General features: G+C 35.0%; 3 protein-coding genes across 5 annotated transcripts; 1 reads left to right on the forward strand and 2 right to left on the reverse strand.

The window, feature by feature from the left end:
- Positions 1-148: 148 nt before the first annotated feature.
- On the reverse strand, positions 149-9,776 carry LOC128677834 (putative uncharacterized protein DDB_G0282133). Of its 2 annotated transcripts, XM_053758969.1 has the most exons (4): positions 9,594-9,776; positions 4,460-4,621; positions 2,933-3,939; positions 149-1,555 (listed from the first exon to the last, which is right to left on the reverse strand). In XM_053758969.1, the coding sequence occupies exons 1-4, from the start codon at positions 9,613-9,615 to the stop codon at positions 329-331; spliced, it is 2,418 nt and encodes an 805-aa protein (XP_053614944.1). In that variant the 5' UTR covers positions 9,616-9,776; the 3' UTR covers positions 149-328. The 2 variants fall into 2 exon arrangements, with proteins under 2 accessions (XP_053614944.1, XP_053614943.1); XM_053758968.1 differs by having other exon boundaries at positions 149-3,939.
- Positions 9,777-12,820: 3,044 nt separating this feature from the next.
- LOC128677549 (uncharacterized) lies at positions 12,821-16,252 on the reverse strand. Its single transcript, XM_053758483.1, has 5 exons — positions 16,036-16,252; positions 15,550-15,585; positions 14,973-15,175; positions 13,719-13,957; positions 12,821-13,336 (listed from the first exon to the last, which is right to left on the reverse strand). Exons 1-5 carry the CDS (start codon positions 16,049-16,051, stop codon positions 12,871-12,873), a joined length of 960 nt encoding a protein of 319 aa, XP_053614458.1. The 5' UTR covers positions 16,052-16,252; the 3' UTR covers positions 12,821-12,870.
- Positions 16,253-16,747: 495 nt separating this feature from the next.
- LOC128677581 (uncharacterized) lies at positions 16,748-19,689 on the forward strand. 2 transcript variants are annotated; one of them, XM_053758531.1, is made up of 4 exons: positions 16,748-16,860; positions 17,462-17,684; positions 18,190-18,428; positions 18,944-19,689. In XM_053758531.1, the coding sequence occupies exons 2-4, from the start codon at positions 17,481-17,483 to the stop codon at positions 19,347-19,349; spliced, it is 849 nt and encodes a 282-aa protein (XP_053614506.1). In that variant the 5' UTR covers positions 16,748-16,860; positions 17,462-17,480; the 3' UTR covers positions 19,350-19,689. The 2 variants fall into 2 exon arrangements, with proteins under 2 accessions (XP_053614506.1, XP_053614505.1); XM_053758530.1 differs by lacking the exon at positions 16,748-16,860 and having other exon boundaries at positions 17,180-17,684.
- The last annotated feature ends 167 nt before the right edge of the window (positions 19,690-19,856 follow it).

Below are 19,856 nucleotides of genomic sequence, written 5' to 3' on the forward strand. Positions count from 1 at the left end.
CCACAAGATTATCTTTCCATAAGAAAGATTGGCCCAGTTACTGCTGCGGATCAAAATGGCGGATCATGAGATGAATACATACTGTTTTTTAATAATCTTAGTAACTCAAAGAACAGTTTCAAACAAAATAAAACCCAAAACCATCGCTTTATTTTTTATTTTAAATAACGATTAATAACCTACCATAATTACTAATTACAAATGGTGCAGATTTATTTATATTTACAGTTATGACTAAATTAAGCTTAAATATATTACTGACATATTGGTAACTTTAATTAATAATCGCATCACTATCTCTCAACACATGGGTGTACTACTACTGTTCTTAAAAATTAAATTGCCGAGTTGGTACTCTACGAGAATACCCTATACTGTTGTCTTCTAACTCTAATTTTGAATTATAATTGTTAACCTGAGCCAATCGCAAATTACCTATTGAAGCTTGAGGTGCTGAATAGGATGATGGTCCATTATAAAGAGTGCTAATATCATTATATTGTGCCTTCAGTTGTTCTGGTGGTGTATGATCTACTGTGTAATTTATATCACTAGTAAGAATTTCTCGACCTTGAACCGAATCTTGAAGTTTACCCGATTTCTGCTTTGGACTACCAAACTGATCTATTTGAAAGGCATTCAAAATCCTTTGTTGATCTTTTTCATCATCTAATTGATAACTAACCGATGGAATGAACTGAAACGCGACGACTTTTGGAGTATTTGTAGTTTGAATTAATTTTGCATTTTGTGGCAAGTGCGGCTGTACTGATTGGCTGGTAAGAACATTTTCGTTAACATTATTTAGTTTTGTGTAAATGTAATATGTTTGATCTTTTTTATAATTTATCAATTTGTTGCTGTCTGAAGGATGATTAATAGTTCCTGAAATTTGGTCTTGTATTTGGGCTGATATACCATTATCGTCTCTTAGAAAATCATTGATATCATTTCTATTACCTTGATTATCAGATCGAACATTTTCAACTACTGTGCGAGTTGATTTCACTTCATTACTGTTGCTTTTGTAATTTTCATTTGAGTTTGTATTTTGTAAATTATTGGGAAGAATAAGTTTGGCAGAGCTATCTTTATTATATATCTGGTTGGTTACTACAGGCACTGGTAGTTGATATAACTGACCACTATATACACTTTGAGGATTGATTGGGTAAGGGTATCCTGTATTTTCATCGAGGACAGCATTTTGGAATCGAGCTCTTTGAATTTGCGCTTGTTGTGGTGGTGATGTAGGTGGTTGTTGTAATTGTTGAGGTTTATAGTCTTGTTGAATAAAATTATGACTAATGTTTTCTGTTAACTCGTTCTCAGTGATAGTAGATTTAGTTGCTGTTATAGTGTTCATAGAATTTAAGTTACTATTGCCAAACTGTGACGATGTTAGTTGTGATATCCTCTGTGTTATTGGTGATACGTCTTCGTTATCTTTGTACTGGTTTAATGCAGTTGTGGATACTGTAGTGTCTTGTTTTTCCAAGTTACTATATTCTTTAGCAACGTTGATGGAGTCAGCCAGTAGCGAAAATAAAAGGGCCTGTGAATTAGAAATATTTGAATTTTTATCTTCAATCAATTTACCTATAGGGATGAAGCTTGTAGTGGTAGGTTTAACAAAATGATTATTAGTTAGTACTAAATAGTTGCTGCTTCCTGTATTAAGTATTTCCAAATGATTAAAGTCAGTATCATTGTTACGTTTGAATAGGTAGTCAGCTACTTTTTCTGGTATAGATATCTTTAACGACACTGTTCTTTCTATTGTATTTGTTGGTATTGGCGGTTCCTTAAAAAAAGGTAAGTTAGATAACTGATTAGTGATATGATAGTTTTTTTGAGTTTCGATAGGAGGTTCTAAATCTACAGAAGGAGCTAAAATTAGTTTTGAACTTTTAGAAACTACTGGAGTTTGGGATGTTAGTTTTTCACCGCTATCTGTAATAGTTGGTCCCGGTGGTAAGTATTTATCATCAAGATAATCTATAGCACTATCTTGTTTCAACTGTCCAAACTGAGCAGGAGAAGCTGTATTTAAAACTTTACTTGTATCCTTTACAATATTATTGACAGTTATATCTAAATTTTCCTTGGTAAGTATCTCAGAAAATGTTAGGTTGTTATGATTATTATTGATATGGGGAAATATCGGGGTATTAGTAGTGGTTATACTTGTAGACGTAAATGTAGTTGTAGGTGAAGTAGCAGCTTGGCGAAGTTGTTCACCAGGAAAATATGTCGGTTCAACTAGTTCAGGGGGTAAATATTGTCTTGCTAATAAGGCAGGTCTTGGAGTTTGATTTTCAGGTGGCAAATAAATTTTAGCTGCCGGCTTAAAAGTCGTTGGAGGCAGATATACTAAAGAAGCTTTCGTTGGCGGTGGAGTTGCAATAATGGGAGCTAGATACTGTCGACCAGAAAACGTCGGACGAGGTGCTGCTGGGGGAGCATATGATGGCATTGGCTTATTCGTAGTAGCAATTTGTTTAGCTGCTGCTGTAGGCCTGTTATATACATAAGATCCGTCTGTAGCCACTATTTGTTTAGCGGCCACTGTTGGTCTATCATATATATAAGGACCGTTTGTGGTCACTATTTGTTTGGCAGAAACTGATGGCCTATTATACACATAAGGCTCATTCGTTTCTGTTACAAATCTTTCTGTCTGTGAATATGTCGTTGGTCTGTTATATACGTACGGAGTACTGTCATTAAATTCATCTGTAGGCGTTCTTGTAGGTCTGTTATAAGTATAAGGAGTTGGACTTAATAATTTTGCGGATTTGGACGGTTTAACTATCCATGTTTTTACAGTAATTCTTGATTTGGGTTTTCCAGGTTTGGGATCATCTACAAGTCTGCTAAGTGTTAATGTTTTAGCAATAATTGTAGGCTTAGGTGATGAATCGGTACTTACCAAATTTTGCTTAGCTTCAAGTTTTCCACTGATTTCATTTATAAATTGAGGACTAGGTGCATTGTATGTATATGCTTGTTTTTCTTGATTGGAGTTAAAAATATTCTGTTGTCTGGCTAAACCTAGCTCAGATTGTTTCTTATTGTTCAACTGAGAAAATTTCTGATTATCGTTATTGTATTGGGATTGTTGTTCATTGAACTGTCCTCTGTGAGTATTGACTACACTTTGTGTATTGAGCGTAGGTGCAGAATTGATTTTTTGTTTTTTTCCAAACTGCAAATTTACTTGATTGTAGTTCTGAGTAGGCCATGTAGGTTGCGTTGGTGGTGATGCGATTAACTTGTTTGAATAAGCTAAATTTGTAGATTGAGTCACACTACCTGTATGTCCATTAGAGTTCAGATTTAGCCGTTGTTGAGTCTGTACATTTTGAACGCCGTTGTATTGACTATATTGGCCATTTTGCCTTTGCCTTTGGAAAAATTCTGCGTCTTGTGTCGATGGTTGTATAGTGTTAAATGCAGCTGGTAAATATCTAGGCTCAGGTGTGGAAGCAGCAAAAACTAAGTCATTATTGTCATTAAAATTTTGCGGTGCTTGAATTTGTTTAGCTGGCACATACACGTTGTTTGGGATTCTTCCTGGGCCTCCTAATAGAGCTTCATTGGGAAACAGTTGACCAACTGGAGGTTTGTAATCTTGCATAACAATCAAATTTCCTCTCATAGATGTAAGATCGTAAGGATTGCGCATAGGATGAGTGAGCATTTTCTTAATGTCTTTCATCAACTGAGGACCCAGTCTAAGATTACTGAACCTGTCTCCATTATTAATTAATTCTGTGTCAGATTTCTCACATTTAACGTTCATCCACCAGTCACAGACGAACACACCTTGGTTGAAGAGGGTTCCGTTGGGACAGAGAAAGGACTGAAAGCCATAAGTGGCCCCGATTGTACATATTCGGAAAACTTGACAGCTGGTTTCGTAATCTGCGTAATATCCTGCAATTAGACGTAAAAGATCTATTAAATTTCTGATAATTATTCGAGTAGATGAGTAGATTCATATATTCATTTTGATAAATTAAATTATAAAACCAGTTTTCGTTGAGATTAATACACTCAAGAATAAAAGAAAGAAGGGACTGGACATGAGTACAAGTCATTAGCTAGAAGTAAAATCTGCTAAAATAGAGAAATAAGTGAATCGATGTAAAAGTTCTCAAACACCGAGAAAAAATATTACTGACGAACGGATATACCTACTAATAACAAATATAATTTATATAAACCACATGCACCGCATAATATCCGCGTCTACAAAAAGTGACCGCGTGACCGGTATCTTTCAATAACTTGAAGTATTATTCAGATAATAAAAAGTGGTCACTTCCATAACAATCCGTTAGCATGTGGTTCAGCCCTAGAATGTGATCACTACATATATTTTATGAGATAGCTGATAGGGTCATAGTCTGGGAATATCGAAGTCGAGAGATAGAAACTTCAAGTAGCAACCCACCTGGTTCCCGTCCAGCGCAAGAGAAGGAGGTCCTGGGGATAGCACCCAGGGTGGGGTAGTCGGATCCTGGCTCGCCAGGCACCGCTAGCCGGATGTCCCAGCCGTGCCCGTGGTCGTGGTTGTCTCTCCCGTTCTGAGATGCTGCCCACGGAATTATGGCCACTGGAAACAATATAATTTTGAGGTAACAACCTTTTGTAATATAATTTTGAGATTAAACAAATCCTATATGGAGATATGGCTTGCTGCTTTAGATGTTACATAGCAAGGATAATCCTATTTGGATCGTATTAACATGTGGAATCTAAGGACTAATACTTTTACGGTTAAAAACGGTTGCAACTCAAAAGACATAATAATTTAATAAAGCTAAAAATTCTGAAAGAAGCTCTTTTAAAAGTATTTGTCGTTCCAATCCACATATCAGCAAAAAGAAGAAAAGTTCCTAAATTTTTTTCTCCATAATATAAAAGATGTTTAATTTTAATAAATTCATTCTTGAACTTTCGATTACTTCGTAAGAAGATAATCTTCTACTTGATTGAGGCCTCAAACACGCACTAAAATCCAAACTGTAGTAGGTATTCTAGGAGTATTTTAGTCAGTTAAGAAACAATAGCAAGTAAGTAGGTGTGCTACTAAATTCTATAATAAATTTAACACAGTGCGTGTAGAATCGAAACGTAATTGCATTAAAGTTCGACACAACATTGTTTCTTCCACTATTGTGTTGCGAAGTAAGTATATGTGGCGTAGATAGTTCTCACACTTTTTGCGACGGCAGTAATCAAAGGCGCAAAAAGCGAGTTAATACGAGGCGGGTTCGCCTCTCACGGCTATGAAGCAAATTAGCTGGTAGAAATGCTTCATGTTTGGTTGAAGGAATGTATGTACTTGTTTGACGATTTTCTCTGGATGTCAAGGTTTCATTTTTTCACACTTTCACGACTTTTTCCCTCACAGGGTAGACAGAGCCAGGAGTTGCGAAGCTAGAAGGATACCTATGATATATGGCGGGCTTACGATGGGACTGAGATTCAACAGCGATACGTTGTAGGTTATATGCCTATGAGAAGAATTTCAGCTTTCTCTCCTTTGATTTTCACAATATACGACGAAGGTGAAGCGGCACATCCTTACATATTATGAAACAAAGTCCTCAGAAGCATCTGTCTGTTAGCGATAAACTCAAAAACTGCTGCACGGATTTTCATGCGGTTTTCACCAATGGATAGTGTGATTCATGAGGAAGGTGTAGGTGTATAATTTATTGTGTTTTTACCCGAGCGAAGTCGGCCCGAGCGAAGCGGTGGTGGTGTAATGGTTAAGTCATGAGGTTGAACTCAACGAAGTGTAGTTCCCCCGGTCCAAAATATAGTGATATTTCATAACATATACATATATATCTAAGTAGATAAATATCGAAGGCCCAGTTCAATATGAAAAATATAATTTTCAATCATGACCTGACCGGTGTTCGAAAAATTATTATTAAGGTGTTATTATTTCCACTTCAAACAATCATATTTTGCACTCACACATACGTACCTAGTAAAACCATATAAACCTATTTACTCGTTCCACAATCCGCAAACTTACGCCGCTCCGACGACGAACTTTTACATTAGTTTTGATAGATAGCTTTATTACTGCCAACATCGGTATTCCCACACCGAATAAATATTGAATTCGTTCCTTCTTTGTTACCAATCGCTTTTACTGATATATTTTCGATTAGGTTTGTTTTCCGATTACAATACAATCCTTGGGGAATTTAAATATCTAGGGTGCACTATCCATTTCGGCCGCGTATGTAACTGTACTTTGTAACCGGTTACAAAAGAAGAAAATTTTCTCTATTCTTGTAACCAGTTACAAACTATTCCTAAATCGCGTTGTATAACATCCATGGGAGTTGGACGAACATAGAGTGGTTCTATTGGATAAGAGCCACCGTTTCATATACTTAGCCATTTTCCGAGAGATTTAAGATGTAAGTACATAGTTAGTAATTTATTAATATACTAGCTGCGCCCTGGGGTTTAACTCCCGTGGGAATTTCGGGATAAAAAGTACCCTATGTGTTATTCCAGGTTATTTTCTACCCGTGTAGGTATCAAATTTCATAACAATCGGTCCAGTAGATAATGCATGAGGAGGTAACAAACAACCTTAGTGTCGCATTTATAATATTAGTTGGGATGGATAGGTACCAAGCTAAATTAGTAAAGGATGTGTGATTTCTAGCCCAGATTTATGTAATTGGTAGGAGGATTATGGCAGATACAAATGCACGACGTTTAATTGTAGATTTTTAGTAGATTCGTATAAACTATACCTAAAATGGTAACGAGAAACATAAAATAAAGATGAGTTTCACTATTAATATCTCGTCCACTAAAATCAATTTCCATAACCTCGATTGGGACAAACAAATGACGTAACAAAGATGCTATAATTCTCTGCCAAACGTCAATTTGTTATTCCTTTCTGTGCCCTTCCGGTGTTAAATTTACGGGGCCTATTAGACGAGCCCTATTGACCTATGTCGACAGGTCACGCCTAAAATCACACTTTATTTTTATAGATATACGGTTACGTAAAATGAAATCTGTTTTTTTAATAGTTACGTTGTTTAATAAAACAGGTTTCCACTTATATATTTATGGAGATTTTATTATTGTTTGACTAAAATCTTAATTTAGTACGTCTTGTTATTTAATTTTAAAAAAGAAAGACTTTATTTTTTCTCATATATATCAAATAATCTTTATTTGCATCTATATGCAAATAAAGACGTTGATTTAGACGTTCTAAAGAGTACCTTGATGTCTTTATATCAAGAATGTACCTATGTACTGTTTACAACGTCATATCAAGTCATAAGAATTATCACTTCATACTACATAGTATAAACAAAGTAGCTTCTCGCTGTCTATCTATCCCTATGTAGGGTGATGCTTAGCTTTAAAACTACGCCACGTTTTTTAAAAAGAGTGATTCAAGAGAAAGGTTGTATAATTTATTATAGTTTTACCCGAGCGAAGTCGAAACGGGCTGTTTGTTGTCTATAAATCACTAAACACTATGACACCGTAATGTGGGTTAATCATTATGAGACCACACCCATGGACCAAATTCTTTCGGATTAAGAGTGTCATAAAATGTGAAAAATGTACACATTTTATCTTTGAATCGTTTTCTTTTTAATGAATTCGTCGTTTAGTTGTTTTGGTTATGTAATAGTTATATCATAATAGTATAATGCTTACTATACGTAACTAGACAATCTTCTTTAAATCCTGTAATAGATTCATATGGGTAGAAGTACATAGAAGAATATATAATATGCTTAGTTGCGCCCCGGGACTTCGCTCCCGGGAATTGCGAGATAAAAAGTAGCCAATGTGTTATTCCAGGTTATATTTTACCAATGTACCTATCAATTTTCATAACAAACATACATACATACACACATCCTCATAAACTTTATATGATATGTAGGTAGGTGTCAAATAGCTAGGGCAAAAGTTAACTCTAGATCTCTAGAGCAAAGAAATCTCCTTCCGTCATATCCTACCGTGGATGTCGTAAAAGGCGACTAAAGGACACACAGCCCAGGCAGCTGATAGGCAACAAGGAGGAAGTTGTAAAAACATAGCCGAATTTTCAAAATTTGAAACTTTTTTCTACACTGAGGGCTTCGCGGCTTCACAACCCCGAACGCAACCGGTAACCGGTAACATGCAGAGTTGAAAGAGTAATCTCATCCCTAATGCATCTTAATGCATATATTTGGAGTACTGGAACAAAAAATATAAATACTAGTCGCAGCTACTTCCATTAGGGATGTTAAGCTATAACTCTCACAGATAACATCATTAAATTACTGCCTTAGTACCAGTCGTCTAGGTATGGTACCTAACCATTGCACCCCATGAGGGGTCATTTATATAAAATAATGATACACTGAATGCTTGCTGACAGCTCTCTCTCTCTCATCCTTGCGAATTTTTAGCTGCATTCTTACAAATGGCGTCCCGAAGACCGTGAAAAGTAGAGAAGCAAAAATCGGAAATATGTCTCTGGGCTCCGACACTTATGGGCTGGGAAGGAGTGGGGAAATGCTAAGATGACACGGACAGACAAATATTATTATCGGCACCTCAAGAAGAAGTTAATTAGGTTACACTAAAATTAAGACTTATGTCCTTGTGTGGAGTAAAATGGCCATCAGCGGAATATGAACTTTTAGACCTACGGACGTTAATTTACTTTGTTTTGTTTTAAAGTGAACCTTCTATACGAATTTGCTATACTTATTCTGTGATATCGTCATGTAATTTCAATGGATTCCAATGGAACGGTACGTTTTATCAGTGAATTTTATTTTACAGTGAGATATTATATTAATAAATTTGTGCACTTCGACTTTTATCAGCTTTCCAATCAGTGTAATTGTTGCGACTACAATTTTATATTCGGTTTCAAAGCTAATTTGTCGGATCATGATGGAAAATGATATTTTTCTGATTGGCTCGGGTCTTGGATGTTTAAATATATTCTATATGTATTTGCTAAAAAATATAGTATCGTTGAGTTATCTCATAACACAGGTCTATTTTTATTTTTACCTAACTTTCGAAGTTGATCGATGGATGTTGATCGATACAGATACAGTATCACGTCTTACGGAGTGGACAGGATAAATAGCCTTGTTTAGCTGTTATAGTAGGCTTATATTGTAAGAATTTGCAAACCAAAAATAGCTTTTATAGCCCTTTCACTTGACTGTTTTTTTCAATCTGCACGGAAAGAAATGCATGTTTTTTCTTCGGTCACAGATCGTCAGAAAATATGGGAATGAAGTAAGAACCATGGAATGTACAGCGGAAGTACTTACTAAATCCATGGTAAGAACTAAAAAAGATTTTCTGAAAGCTCTTCTCATATCAGTGACCTGTTTAAAAGCAGAAGGCTAGTAACGCTACAGCGATTTGCTGCCATTATTGGTACAAATAGGATGTTTTATGTAAGGTTCTTGAATATAGCTTGAATCATCATATATACCTCTATACAGGCACAATCCTTAAGAATTTACTATTGCGATGCTTTTAGGTCTCATCATACTTACCAAAAACAAATAATTTCCACATTTCAAACGTGCGGCACCATACAAACAACACAAAAGTCCTCACTGCAGTGTTTCCTTTGCTCAATTTTTTTGTCACAATTTAAAAAAAATAACTGTCACAAATTAAAAAGTTGAACACAGATTAAACAGCGACATTGTGATGACACGTTTGAATACCGAATGCGTCTGTGTATAAGTGTGGCGGTATGTATGCTCAGATACCTGTGAAGTGGTGGATGTTGATACCCTACCACAGTTCAGAATCATGGGATATTTCCATTCGATCGATTCATTGTTCTCAATGTATCGATCACTGAATGCAACAGTTATGAAATTACTTCGTTTTCGTGGTTGCAAGAATGCTAGATAACTGTCGAACTTGAGTATGGAATGCGTAATGGAATGTCATAATTTTGTTTTTAAGAAAACGTAGAATTATTATATTTTTATTTTACGACCACTGATGACTGTTAAGCAATAACAGTTATTAGGTATACACCGAACAGTTATATAAGGTTCGATCTCTGGTCAGAACTCTCAGGACAATTTGGAAAATGATATTTTTCCACAGATATACAAACATTATTTTTCATATTAACTTTGGTCTAGGATGCATAAACTTGAACATTGACTGAATCATTAGCATTAACATTAATTTCAATTTTAATCAAAACTAGTTGATAAGTTTTTAGAACCAATATTCGTAACTTTGAAATTTTTGGAACATTTTAATATCTTTGCAATAACTTTATTGCACAATAATAATTAAATAAAAATTAAAAAGGAAAAGTTTGTACTTGAATGTGGTGTATTCGCTGCTCCCTAAGGTACAACCCATATTTTTGGGCATAGTTAGTCTGATGAGATTATATTTTACAAAGTAGGCGCACGTTTAAACAACCAAAAACAAGTAATTCTGTGATAATGCTGATGTCGCAAGATGTCGTCGTTAGATGCTAAATGGGGCGACTTGAAAAAATCTGACACTAGTGTTAAATGTTAGCTGTAACTACATACTAGACAAAAACAACTGATAGAACCATTTTCACCATCGGTATTACGTCCGAATGCACTAATAACAACGACACAAAAGTTAGCACACAGCCTTTTTTGTCTCAGGTCACATGACAATCAAAAGCGACGCTGTTTTTGTGAACAGCCTGCGACCTGACTGTTTAGTGTAATGACTCTATTCGTAATTGATATGTAAAAATATTTGTGCCAAACGAATGTAATCGTAAATGTGTTTGTATGGTACGATTGCTGTCATTGCAATACATGGAATGGAAACGGTGATGGTCGAATGTGAATGAATGGAGAATGGAGTCTCAGCCAAAAAAGACAATATCGGAATTACCTAACGTACCTGTAAAACACAAATCTAAACTTTAAAAAAAATGGACCATGTACTTTGTTATTCTATTAGAAAATAATAATATGCAAAAAAGAACAATTATGGTGAGCTATTATGGCATGGTAGGGATTAAAATTGTTTAACAGATGTGTGTTTTAGTAATATTTTCTCAGCAGTGGTCGTTCCGAAATGCCAGTAGGTTGTTAGCTTTTTGGGAAATTCTATAATACTTTAAATGAAATATGCTTTCACTTATTTTTTTTTTTCTTTCCTCACGATATCAGTTTGTGATCATCAGTATCTTTTCTTCTCATAACTGTTTAGAATTTAGTTAGTCAAAAATCAAAATCAAATCATCTATTCAAAAATTAGGCCTTCACAGGCACTTTTTCACGTCACATTCCAAATTAAATGATGTTTACCAAAGCTTTAAACTACTAGCATTTCGGAACGACCATTGCTGAGAAGAAATGCCGAAAGAAACTCATTCAAACAGTGTTGGTCCCTATTATGCCAGAAGGGCTTACCATTTTTTAAATATAAATTTATGTATAATTTTTTATCAGTAATATAACAATGCAAGTAACAGTAGTAAATAGTTAATACACAGCACATAAAGTGGGATAAGGCTAGGCTGATAATCATGAGGTATAATATATACAGACAGATATAGTAACTTTCATACTCAAGTTTTTACTGAAAATTTGAATGTAATAGGTCCTACATATAAATTTCCAACCGTGTGAATCGATTAAACCAATCGATAATTCCAACTAAGAATTTACGTAGGTATATACGTAAGTACGACGTGAGAAACTAAAACGACGTATTAGGCTTTGTTTGCATAATGGGCTTTATGGCAAGAGTTGTTAACAATTCCGCATAATCACAATAAATCCAGAATTCACCACGTCCACTCACGTGGACTGTGGGATTAGTAAGTGGCTGAATAGGACATGTACTATATAATCCATAACATAGGTAACGAAGTACAGTTCATAACGATAACCTCTTGTACAGTTGAATAATATTGATGTGATCCTATGAATGTCATCATTGGTGCAATATATATAGATACCTAACTTCTTTACGTAGATGTAATATTTTTAATAATTTCTAGAATTTGCAGACTGAAAACATTGCAGTACTATCATTTAGATGCATTTTGCCATGATTGACAGGTAAGTTTTTTTACAAAAATATCTTACGATGCGTTCTAATATCTTGTGTCAAATAAGCTTTATTTGCCCGCGAGATCTTATTACATTTAATGAGTGACAAAAAAATCATGTTGAGGAGTGCCCATATCTGGAGCCGTTCCTGGATGCACTATCAGGTTATGCTTATCATAATAATGCATACTAAATGTGTGTACAAAATTTCAGCTCAATCGGTTGAAGATGTCAATTTTAGTATGGAGTTGAAAGATTCCAACCGAGACAGTTACATTGCAAGTTAAAAGCTTGTAAAGTTAGGTACCTATTACAAACCCACTGCATCAGTCGTTTCCGTTTTTTTTTTGTTGATGATGTCTATGATCGTTTCTCTGGATCCCGAAAAACGGATTTGTCATCATCGGATGAAAAATGTACATATTACAAAACAAAGTCATCTGGCCCGTCTGTCACGTTCGCGATAATTCAAAAACTACTCTATGGATTTTTATGTGATTTTACCATGCTTTATGCACTTTTTTGACTAACACAAAGCAACGCGGCAAAATATAACATTTTTTTAAACGTTGATCAACTAGAGTAACTACGATTTGGATACACGATGACGATGAGGAAGCTTTAGGTACATTTGAATGTACCTAAATGTTTTTACCCGAGCGAATACGGGACGTGACGCTAGTAAAAAAAAAATACAAAGCAATTTTTTTTAGATGTTATAATTTTAAGTGAATAATTTAAATGGGCACATTTATGTAAGGTTGGGTGTGGGGTGAAATTCCACTATCCTGCAATAAGCGCAAGATGGAATATTAACTACTCTTTTCTGCAATAATATCCATGACGTCACGCCTAAGTTTCTGAAGCCCAATTTGATGAAGAACCTCTGTGCTGCGAAGTTGTCCATAAGAGAATATGCTAGAACGTGCTGCCCGTTTCTTAGCAAATTATTAGCAGCAATTTTGGTTATGTATGAAGCGTATCCTAATCTTCGACATCGCTCCATGGAGTAGAGATGGGAGAGGGTGCCTGTTTCATCTACGAACACCCAGGCTAAGGGTAGATGTGTACTCGCGCTGTACAAAACATGGGTTAGATTGTTATCCATGAGTTTCTGGAAGTAATTGTAGGATGTTTCGCTGCGGAAGGGCCATGTCGCGTCGACCATTGAGAGGTGCTCAACTCTTAGCGGACCCACGTAGGTGTCTGGTGGTAACCTGAAAATGTACAACATGTTTACTTCTGATTTGTTTTTTTTTTTAAATTGAGATCGTCGAGTTACTTGTAACTTACACTAGCTACTCCCGCATCGTGAAGATATTAGTTTCCATTTCACACACAAGTAAAAACCAACAAGTGTACAGGTTTCCTCGCGATATTTTCCTTCACCGGAAGCAAGTGGTGGTCGATGAAAACTACTATACATGAGTCAGATTAGTATACAAATTCATATGGCATGAGTAGGATTCGAACCTGGGACCTTTCAATCCAAACACGAGCGTCTTAACCATTCCACCAACACTTCTCACGACTATGGGGACAATAATATTATTATTATGCATCCATAAAAAAGTAGAAACAGAATAAAACGTTACATACTCGGCATCGGCAAACTGCAAAGAGTCCTGAGTTTTCAAGTATTTGACAACGAAGCCGTTGCACTTGACTTCCAGTTTGAGGACGCTGGCGACCCGGTCTATCATCCTCATCACGTCAGGCATCACTGATGGCACAATGATGTCCTTGTTCCAGTTGATTATTTTGGTTGCGAGCAGAACTTCCTCCATGCATGCCAGATTGTCGGTCTTTACTGGGCATATGTACATGTGGTATGTTTCCTGTAAATCACAATACAAAATACTTTATTGCACATATGTTAATATAGAGCTTATGATTAAAATCGTATAAAAATTATATTAATATTAATTCTTTGTTCGATTTTAATTTAAGTATAATACTATTACATTTTATCAATGTCATATCTCGTCTTTTATTTTAGTAGGATATCATTTAATTTCTTTATTGAATTTTAAATGTACTATATTTAATTTTAAATTAGGTTTTTATATAATTCTAGCTGCGCCCCGGTGCTTTGTTCCCGTCGGAATTTCGAGACAAAACAAATAATAATAAATTTCATAATAATCCGTCCAGTAGACTTTGTGTGAAAGTGTAACATACATACACATGCATCCTCACAGTCGTATTTAGAATATTCGTAGGAAGTAGGATTTGTGGATTTGTAATAAGCTATCACATGTAACGCCATGGCTATTTTTTCTATTTATCTTTCGCTGGTTTGGTATACTGGATGAAATTTATATAGAAAAATAGGTAGCACCTGCGTACCTTTTCTGTTTGTACATTTTAAAATCGGCATATTTTGTTGGTGATGTTTAAACGCAAGCTGGCCGGATACAAGATACGGGAATAATAAAAAAAGGGATCCCTTTTTTTCTCATAATTTTTTTATCCTAATTTAATTTAGCATAACGAGTTATGCATATATTTTTTTACATAATAATATTTTGACATAGGTACTTGTTTTTTGGCATACCATTTCAATAAATTATTATTAATGAAATAAATTATAGTTTAGGCTAATGTATTTTACCATAATTTTGATTTGCATAAAGCTATAGTGTAGCAGTAGGTTAGGGTGCGGCGGAGTGGCCCTTGGGCCACCCATAAGCCGCCAATATGCTTTAGAATATTATGTTTAAAAATTGTTATGCTTATGGTAGGTATGGGTAAAAAAATTGTGCCAAAAACATTATACCAAATTAATATTGTGCGTAACTATTATTATGATAAGTAAAAGTATGTCATGTTAAATCATGACATAAAACTTACAGTTTCGCTTATAGCAATCATACCCTTATGGATAGAGCCATAAGGGCAATAAACCCTGAAGTTGAAGGAGGTGGCCACACCAGGGGTCGTGATGAGCATGTCGAGAAGACAGTAGCCCTCCACTGCGTAAGGCCAGTTTGACTGAAACAGGTCGTGCAGGCTGGGCCATTCGGCTACAGATATCTCCCGTAGCGGTTCGACGGCTGTAAATAATAAACAATGAAATAAATTTCAGTTAAAGAAATGGCTTATTTATGTACACAACAATCATATTAATATTTTTTACATTATACTACAACTGAAAGAAAATAAATTAAAACCAATAGAAACAAATTATTTAAAAAAAGGATAATAATTATTTACATGTTTATTTACAAAAATGGCAGTCCCTACAAATCGTTGCCTAGAAGTAGCGTGCCCAAAAGGCTAACAGCATTAGCACGTTGAATGGCCAGATTACTACTTTCTACTACTACTACTAATATATAAATCACAAAAATTATAAGTACGCAGTCAGAAACAACTATTCTACGATGACGAAGTCGCGGGTAAACAGCTAGTATATACTCTTACTAACCAGGTGACGCAGCTGCTGCTGATTCCAAATATCTATCTGCAAATAATAACATTATCAAGATAATTTTGTTAATCTTTACTAGTAACAGTAAAAAATTTAACGTTAAATAAGTAGACAGACATATCACTAAAATGCAAGGGGCCAAAGTTCTCTTTTAAACTTCTATTTTTAACCGACTACAAAAAAGGAGGTTTTAATTCTGTCGCAATCTTTTAATTATGGAATCTTCTTTACATATCATAAAACAAGGTCCTTCGCGACGTCTATCCGTCAGCAATAAACTCAAACTACTGTACGGCTTTTCATGCGGTTTTGCACAATAGATAATGTAATTCCTGGCGAAGTCGGGTCGAACCGCTAGTATTATTTAATCGATGTTTTATTCGATATTTTGAACTCGGTCTTTTGATGTATAGCAATTTAATATTTTAAGTTTCGATATTTTGAACATCGTTATTTTAATATTGTAATTATTCAAATACGTACCCACTATATCAGCCATTTTGAAGCAATGAGATAGCACTATATTCTAATGTGGTACTTTTTAGGTATGTGTAGCAAATTTTGTGGGTATTTAAAACTATTTTATGGAAGAGATGACTGGGAAATAAGGAAAAACATCTTGAAGATGTTATTTCTCACAAATTATCTGATTTAAAATTTTAATTTCTAGGACTCATCTTGCAGACAGACCGGTGATTTTGTCGATGTCAAGGTTGAGAAAAAATAAAAGGAAGATATTGACTGGTTTTCAAAGGAGTATTTAGCGTAAATATCGATGAAAACTTATTTAGTATTCATTACGTAGGGAGAAAATGTCTGGCTATGCCGCTGCCCCCTGGCCCTGGCAGAAGGGGCAAACCCAAGAAATGCTGGCTTGCTTGATGTCGTCAAGGACGATATGCTAAAATTAGCAGGTAGGTATTTTTTTGCGATTGATGGGACTTTTGTTTTTTTTTTCATATAAATATTTCAATATGTTTAGAAAATATTATATCTTAGATGGTTTAAAGGAATTCTGTAGAGTCATTGAAATATTATTATAATTTATGTCATTGTATTTTATGAAAAACTAGCCTCTTTGTATGAAACAAAGTTTCACCCCATGACAGTAATTTAGTGGTCGATTTTTGAAAAAATAGACAGCAGACTTTCGCATTAATGTCAGTATGGACCTTTAATGTGGATACATGGAACGTAGTATAGTACTTGTTGTACGGAGTACCTACTAAAGTACTCCGTACAACAAGTACTTAAATACCGAAAATATCATAACATTAAAAACACGATTTTGGTTTTGTGCTCTCTTAGGTAAATACAAGCAAAGTATTTTAGCAACAGATTATATTTTTTGATAACGTTGTGTAAATTGGACTAGTATCGCGATACTGTGAGATAGGTACCATTTAGGATGACACAGCAAAGTGATTGGACAAAAGCATAGTGCTGATAACAGATGGGTTATTAACTTTAACGTTTTTTTTTAAATCACTTATAATAATTTGTCCAGGAAATTTGGATGTGTGTACTTTTGAAGGTATCTTTGTTTAGCATAAAAAAGAACTTGGCCAACTTACCAAGTATTGACTGAAAAATGATCAATTGATTGATTGATCATACAGCTAAACTTGGTCTTCGAGTTTCGCAACTCCTGGGGACCCAACTCCTAAGGAATTAAGACGTGATAACTGTATGTAACTCTCTCTCTCTCTCATCATCTGAGCGTTTTCCCAGCTGAGCATCCCAGCCCAAAACCCGCTTACCTACCTACTTTTTTTCGTCTCCACTTCGCACAGTCATCGGCATCCCCAATTGTCAGACCATTTACCAGATAACTACATGTAACTCTGTATCTGCAAATAGCCGATATCCTTTAGCACATCACACCAACCCATCGCCAGTTTATTCTTAGACTTCGGTGACGACGCACGATGACTGACCCCTTACACTTCTGGCCTGTTAATAAATGGAAGGAGTCACAGGACGCCTTCAAATCTGATTGGCCGAGGAGTATACCAGGGTATACTGTTCTGGAGCATCAGAGGGAATGGTTGGAGCAGGGCCTAGAATATGGTTTTAAAGTTTATGTACCGTACGGCGACGTCTGGAATGGAATTATTGGGGTTAATGAAAAGGTGAGTTTTATTTATTTATTTATTAAACTTTATTGCGCCAAGTATCAAATGCCAACTTATTATGAGAAACAGAGAATTTATGCTATTACTTAAATTAAAGTGATCTGATTATTATCTACTAGGATCCCGACACGGGTTCGATCGGGTAAAATCAAAATAAGAAAAGTGGTTGCCTATGTTTCTCTTGAACGTTTCGTCTATCTCTGTGCCAAATTTCATTAAAAAATCTGTCGAGTAGTTTTTATAATTTAGTTTAGATTTAAAACATTTATGCTGAGACACGTTACCTAAAGACAATGAACTGTATTGACTGGCATTTTAGTAAATGTATATGTATATATATTTCTTACATTTTTAAACTTCAAGTTTAAGTTATTTTAAGTTTATTGTTATTCCTTATTATTTTTAGTTAGTTTGTAACACATAAGTATTTGTTTTTAAATTAATAACTAAGATAGTATACATATTCGGTTTTAGTTAATTATTAATTAAATATCCCTTCCAGAGTACATCCTATGAGATTGTGATACAATGTCCGCGGAACGACACAACCAAACTAGCGGACGCGCTGAAAACAACAAAACTGATCGACTGGAACAAGCCTATAGTACTCCCATTCGTCCCAACACACATTGCTCAGTGTGTCCAAACCCTGTTTGATGATCTCAATATGGAATTAGAAACCCACATACCGTCCCAGAGCTTTTATATGGAAAAAGATAGGCCATTGTTTGAAGATGTTAGGTAAGAAACAGTTTTCAATATAATACAAACAGTATTAAAAATTGGTTTAAATTATTTTAAAGCATTATCGAGATGAATGGATTAACGTTTTATAGTTCACGCGCGGCCCGATGGGATTGCGAGAGTATTGTTTTCATTTGTTTTTATAATCTCCAAGATCAAAGAGTTAAATCATCGAAAAAACTGAAAAGGTGTTCCTACTTGACACATGCCGACGCGAATGCGTGAACATTGTGTAGTTAGTATGAGTGCTTTTATTTCTGCAATGAAAAACCCCAGCAATGTATACCGAATATGATAAAGTTTGACAAACTGTTCTACGACAGTGTAGAGCTGGCATAATTAACTTTGATGACACTCAAATCACGTTAGTGATGAGTTGACGACTAAATATGTGATATCTATCCACAAAAATGTACTATTTTAAATTGTTTTGGACCATGTTTAATGCAATAAGGATTCATTCAATAGGTAAAAAAATATGTAATTTCATACCTAGATTTTTCACCTTCCAGCTTACCACCGGGAGTAACCCTGGATATTTTAACACGAGATCACCTCGACATAGTAGACCAGCATTGGCCACACCGCTACCCAGGTTCCGATTGGTATTTCGATCTCCTCATTAAATCTAAATCTGGATATGGACTATTCTTGAACGGAGAGTTAATTTCCTGGATGTTCAACAACGAATTTGGCATTTTGACACACGTATTCACTTTAGAAGAACATAGAAAAAAAGGGTATAGCGAAATACTCTTAAAACTTGTCTGTAACAAACTTTTGAAAGAACATAAAAATATATATGCTTTTTGTGTTGCCGACAATAAATGTGCTAGTAACTTGTACAATAAAGTCGGATTTTCAAATTATAACCAGTTCGGGTTTGGATGGTATTGGTTGAGGAGGAAAATCGAATAAACTTTTGTCATTAATCATTTGTTATTTCAATTGCACATTATTTTTCATCAGTTCTGCTCAAAATTTTACTTCGATGACTAGTGAGTTTGAAAACCCTAAGACACATACGTGCATTGATCACAATTAGATCCTTTTCAGTCGAAGTTATATTTGTGTATGTACATTATAATACAAATGTAGTGACCAACATTTGTATTTAATGTACATACTGTAGGCACCTTCCACTGGTCTATACCTAAGTTTATGTAATTTAAATGGAAAAAAACCAAAACTAAAGTATGTTGGTAATTATATTAGCGAATATTAAGTACATGTATTCATTTATCACCAGTCAGATAAAACAATTACCCGAGAACTTAATTGTTATCATTTTCTGAATAAATGGGATCATTAATAATTAAATATTTAATATGATATAAGAGTGCATCATTATGTTACTAGGTCGTGTCACAATGATGAATAAGTCAGTCGTCGCAGGCGCATACCGTGTGACAGTGACATATATTT

This window comes from Plodia interpunctella, chromosome 18 (genome assembly GCF_027563975.2).
Source record: "Plodia interpunctella isolate USDA-ARS_2022_Savannah chromosome 18, ilPloInte3.2, whole genome shotgun sequence".
NCBI lineage: Eukaryota > Metazoa > Arthropoda > Insecta > Lepidoptera > Pyralidae > Plodia > Plodia interpunctella.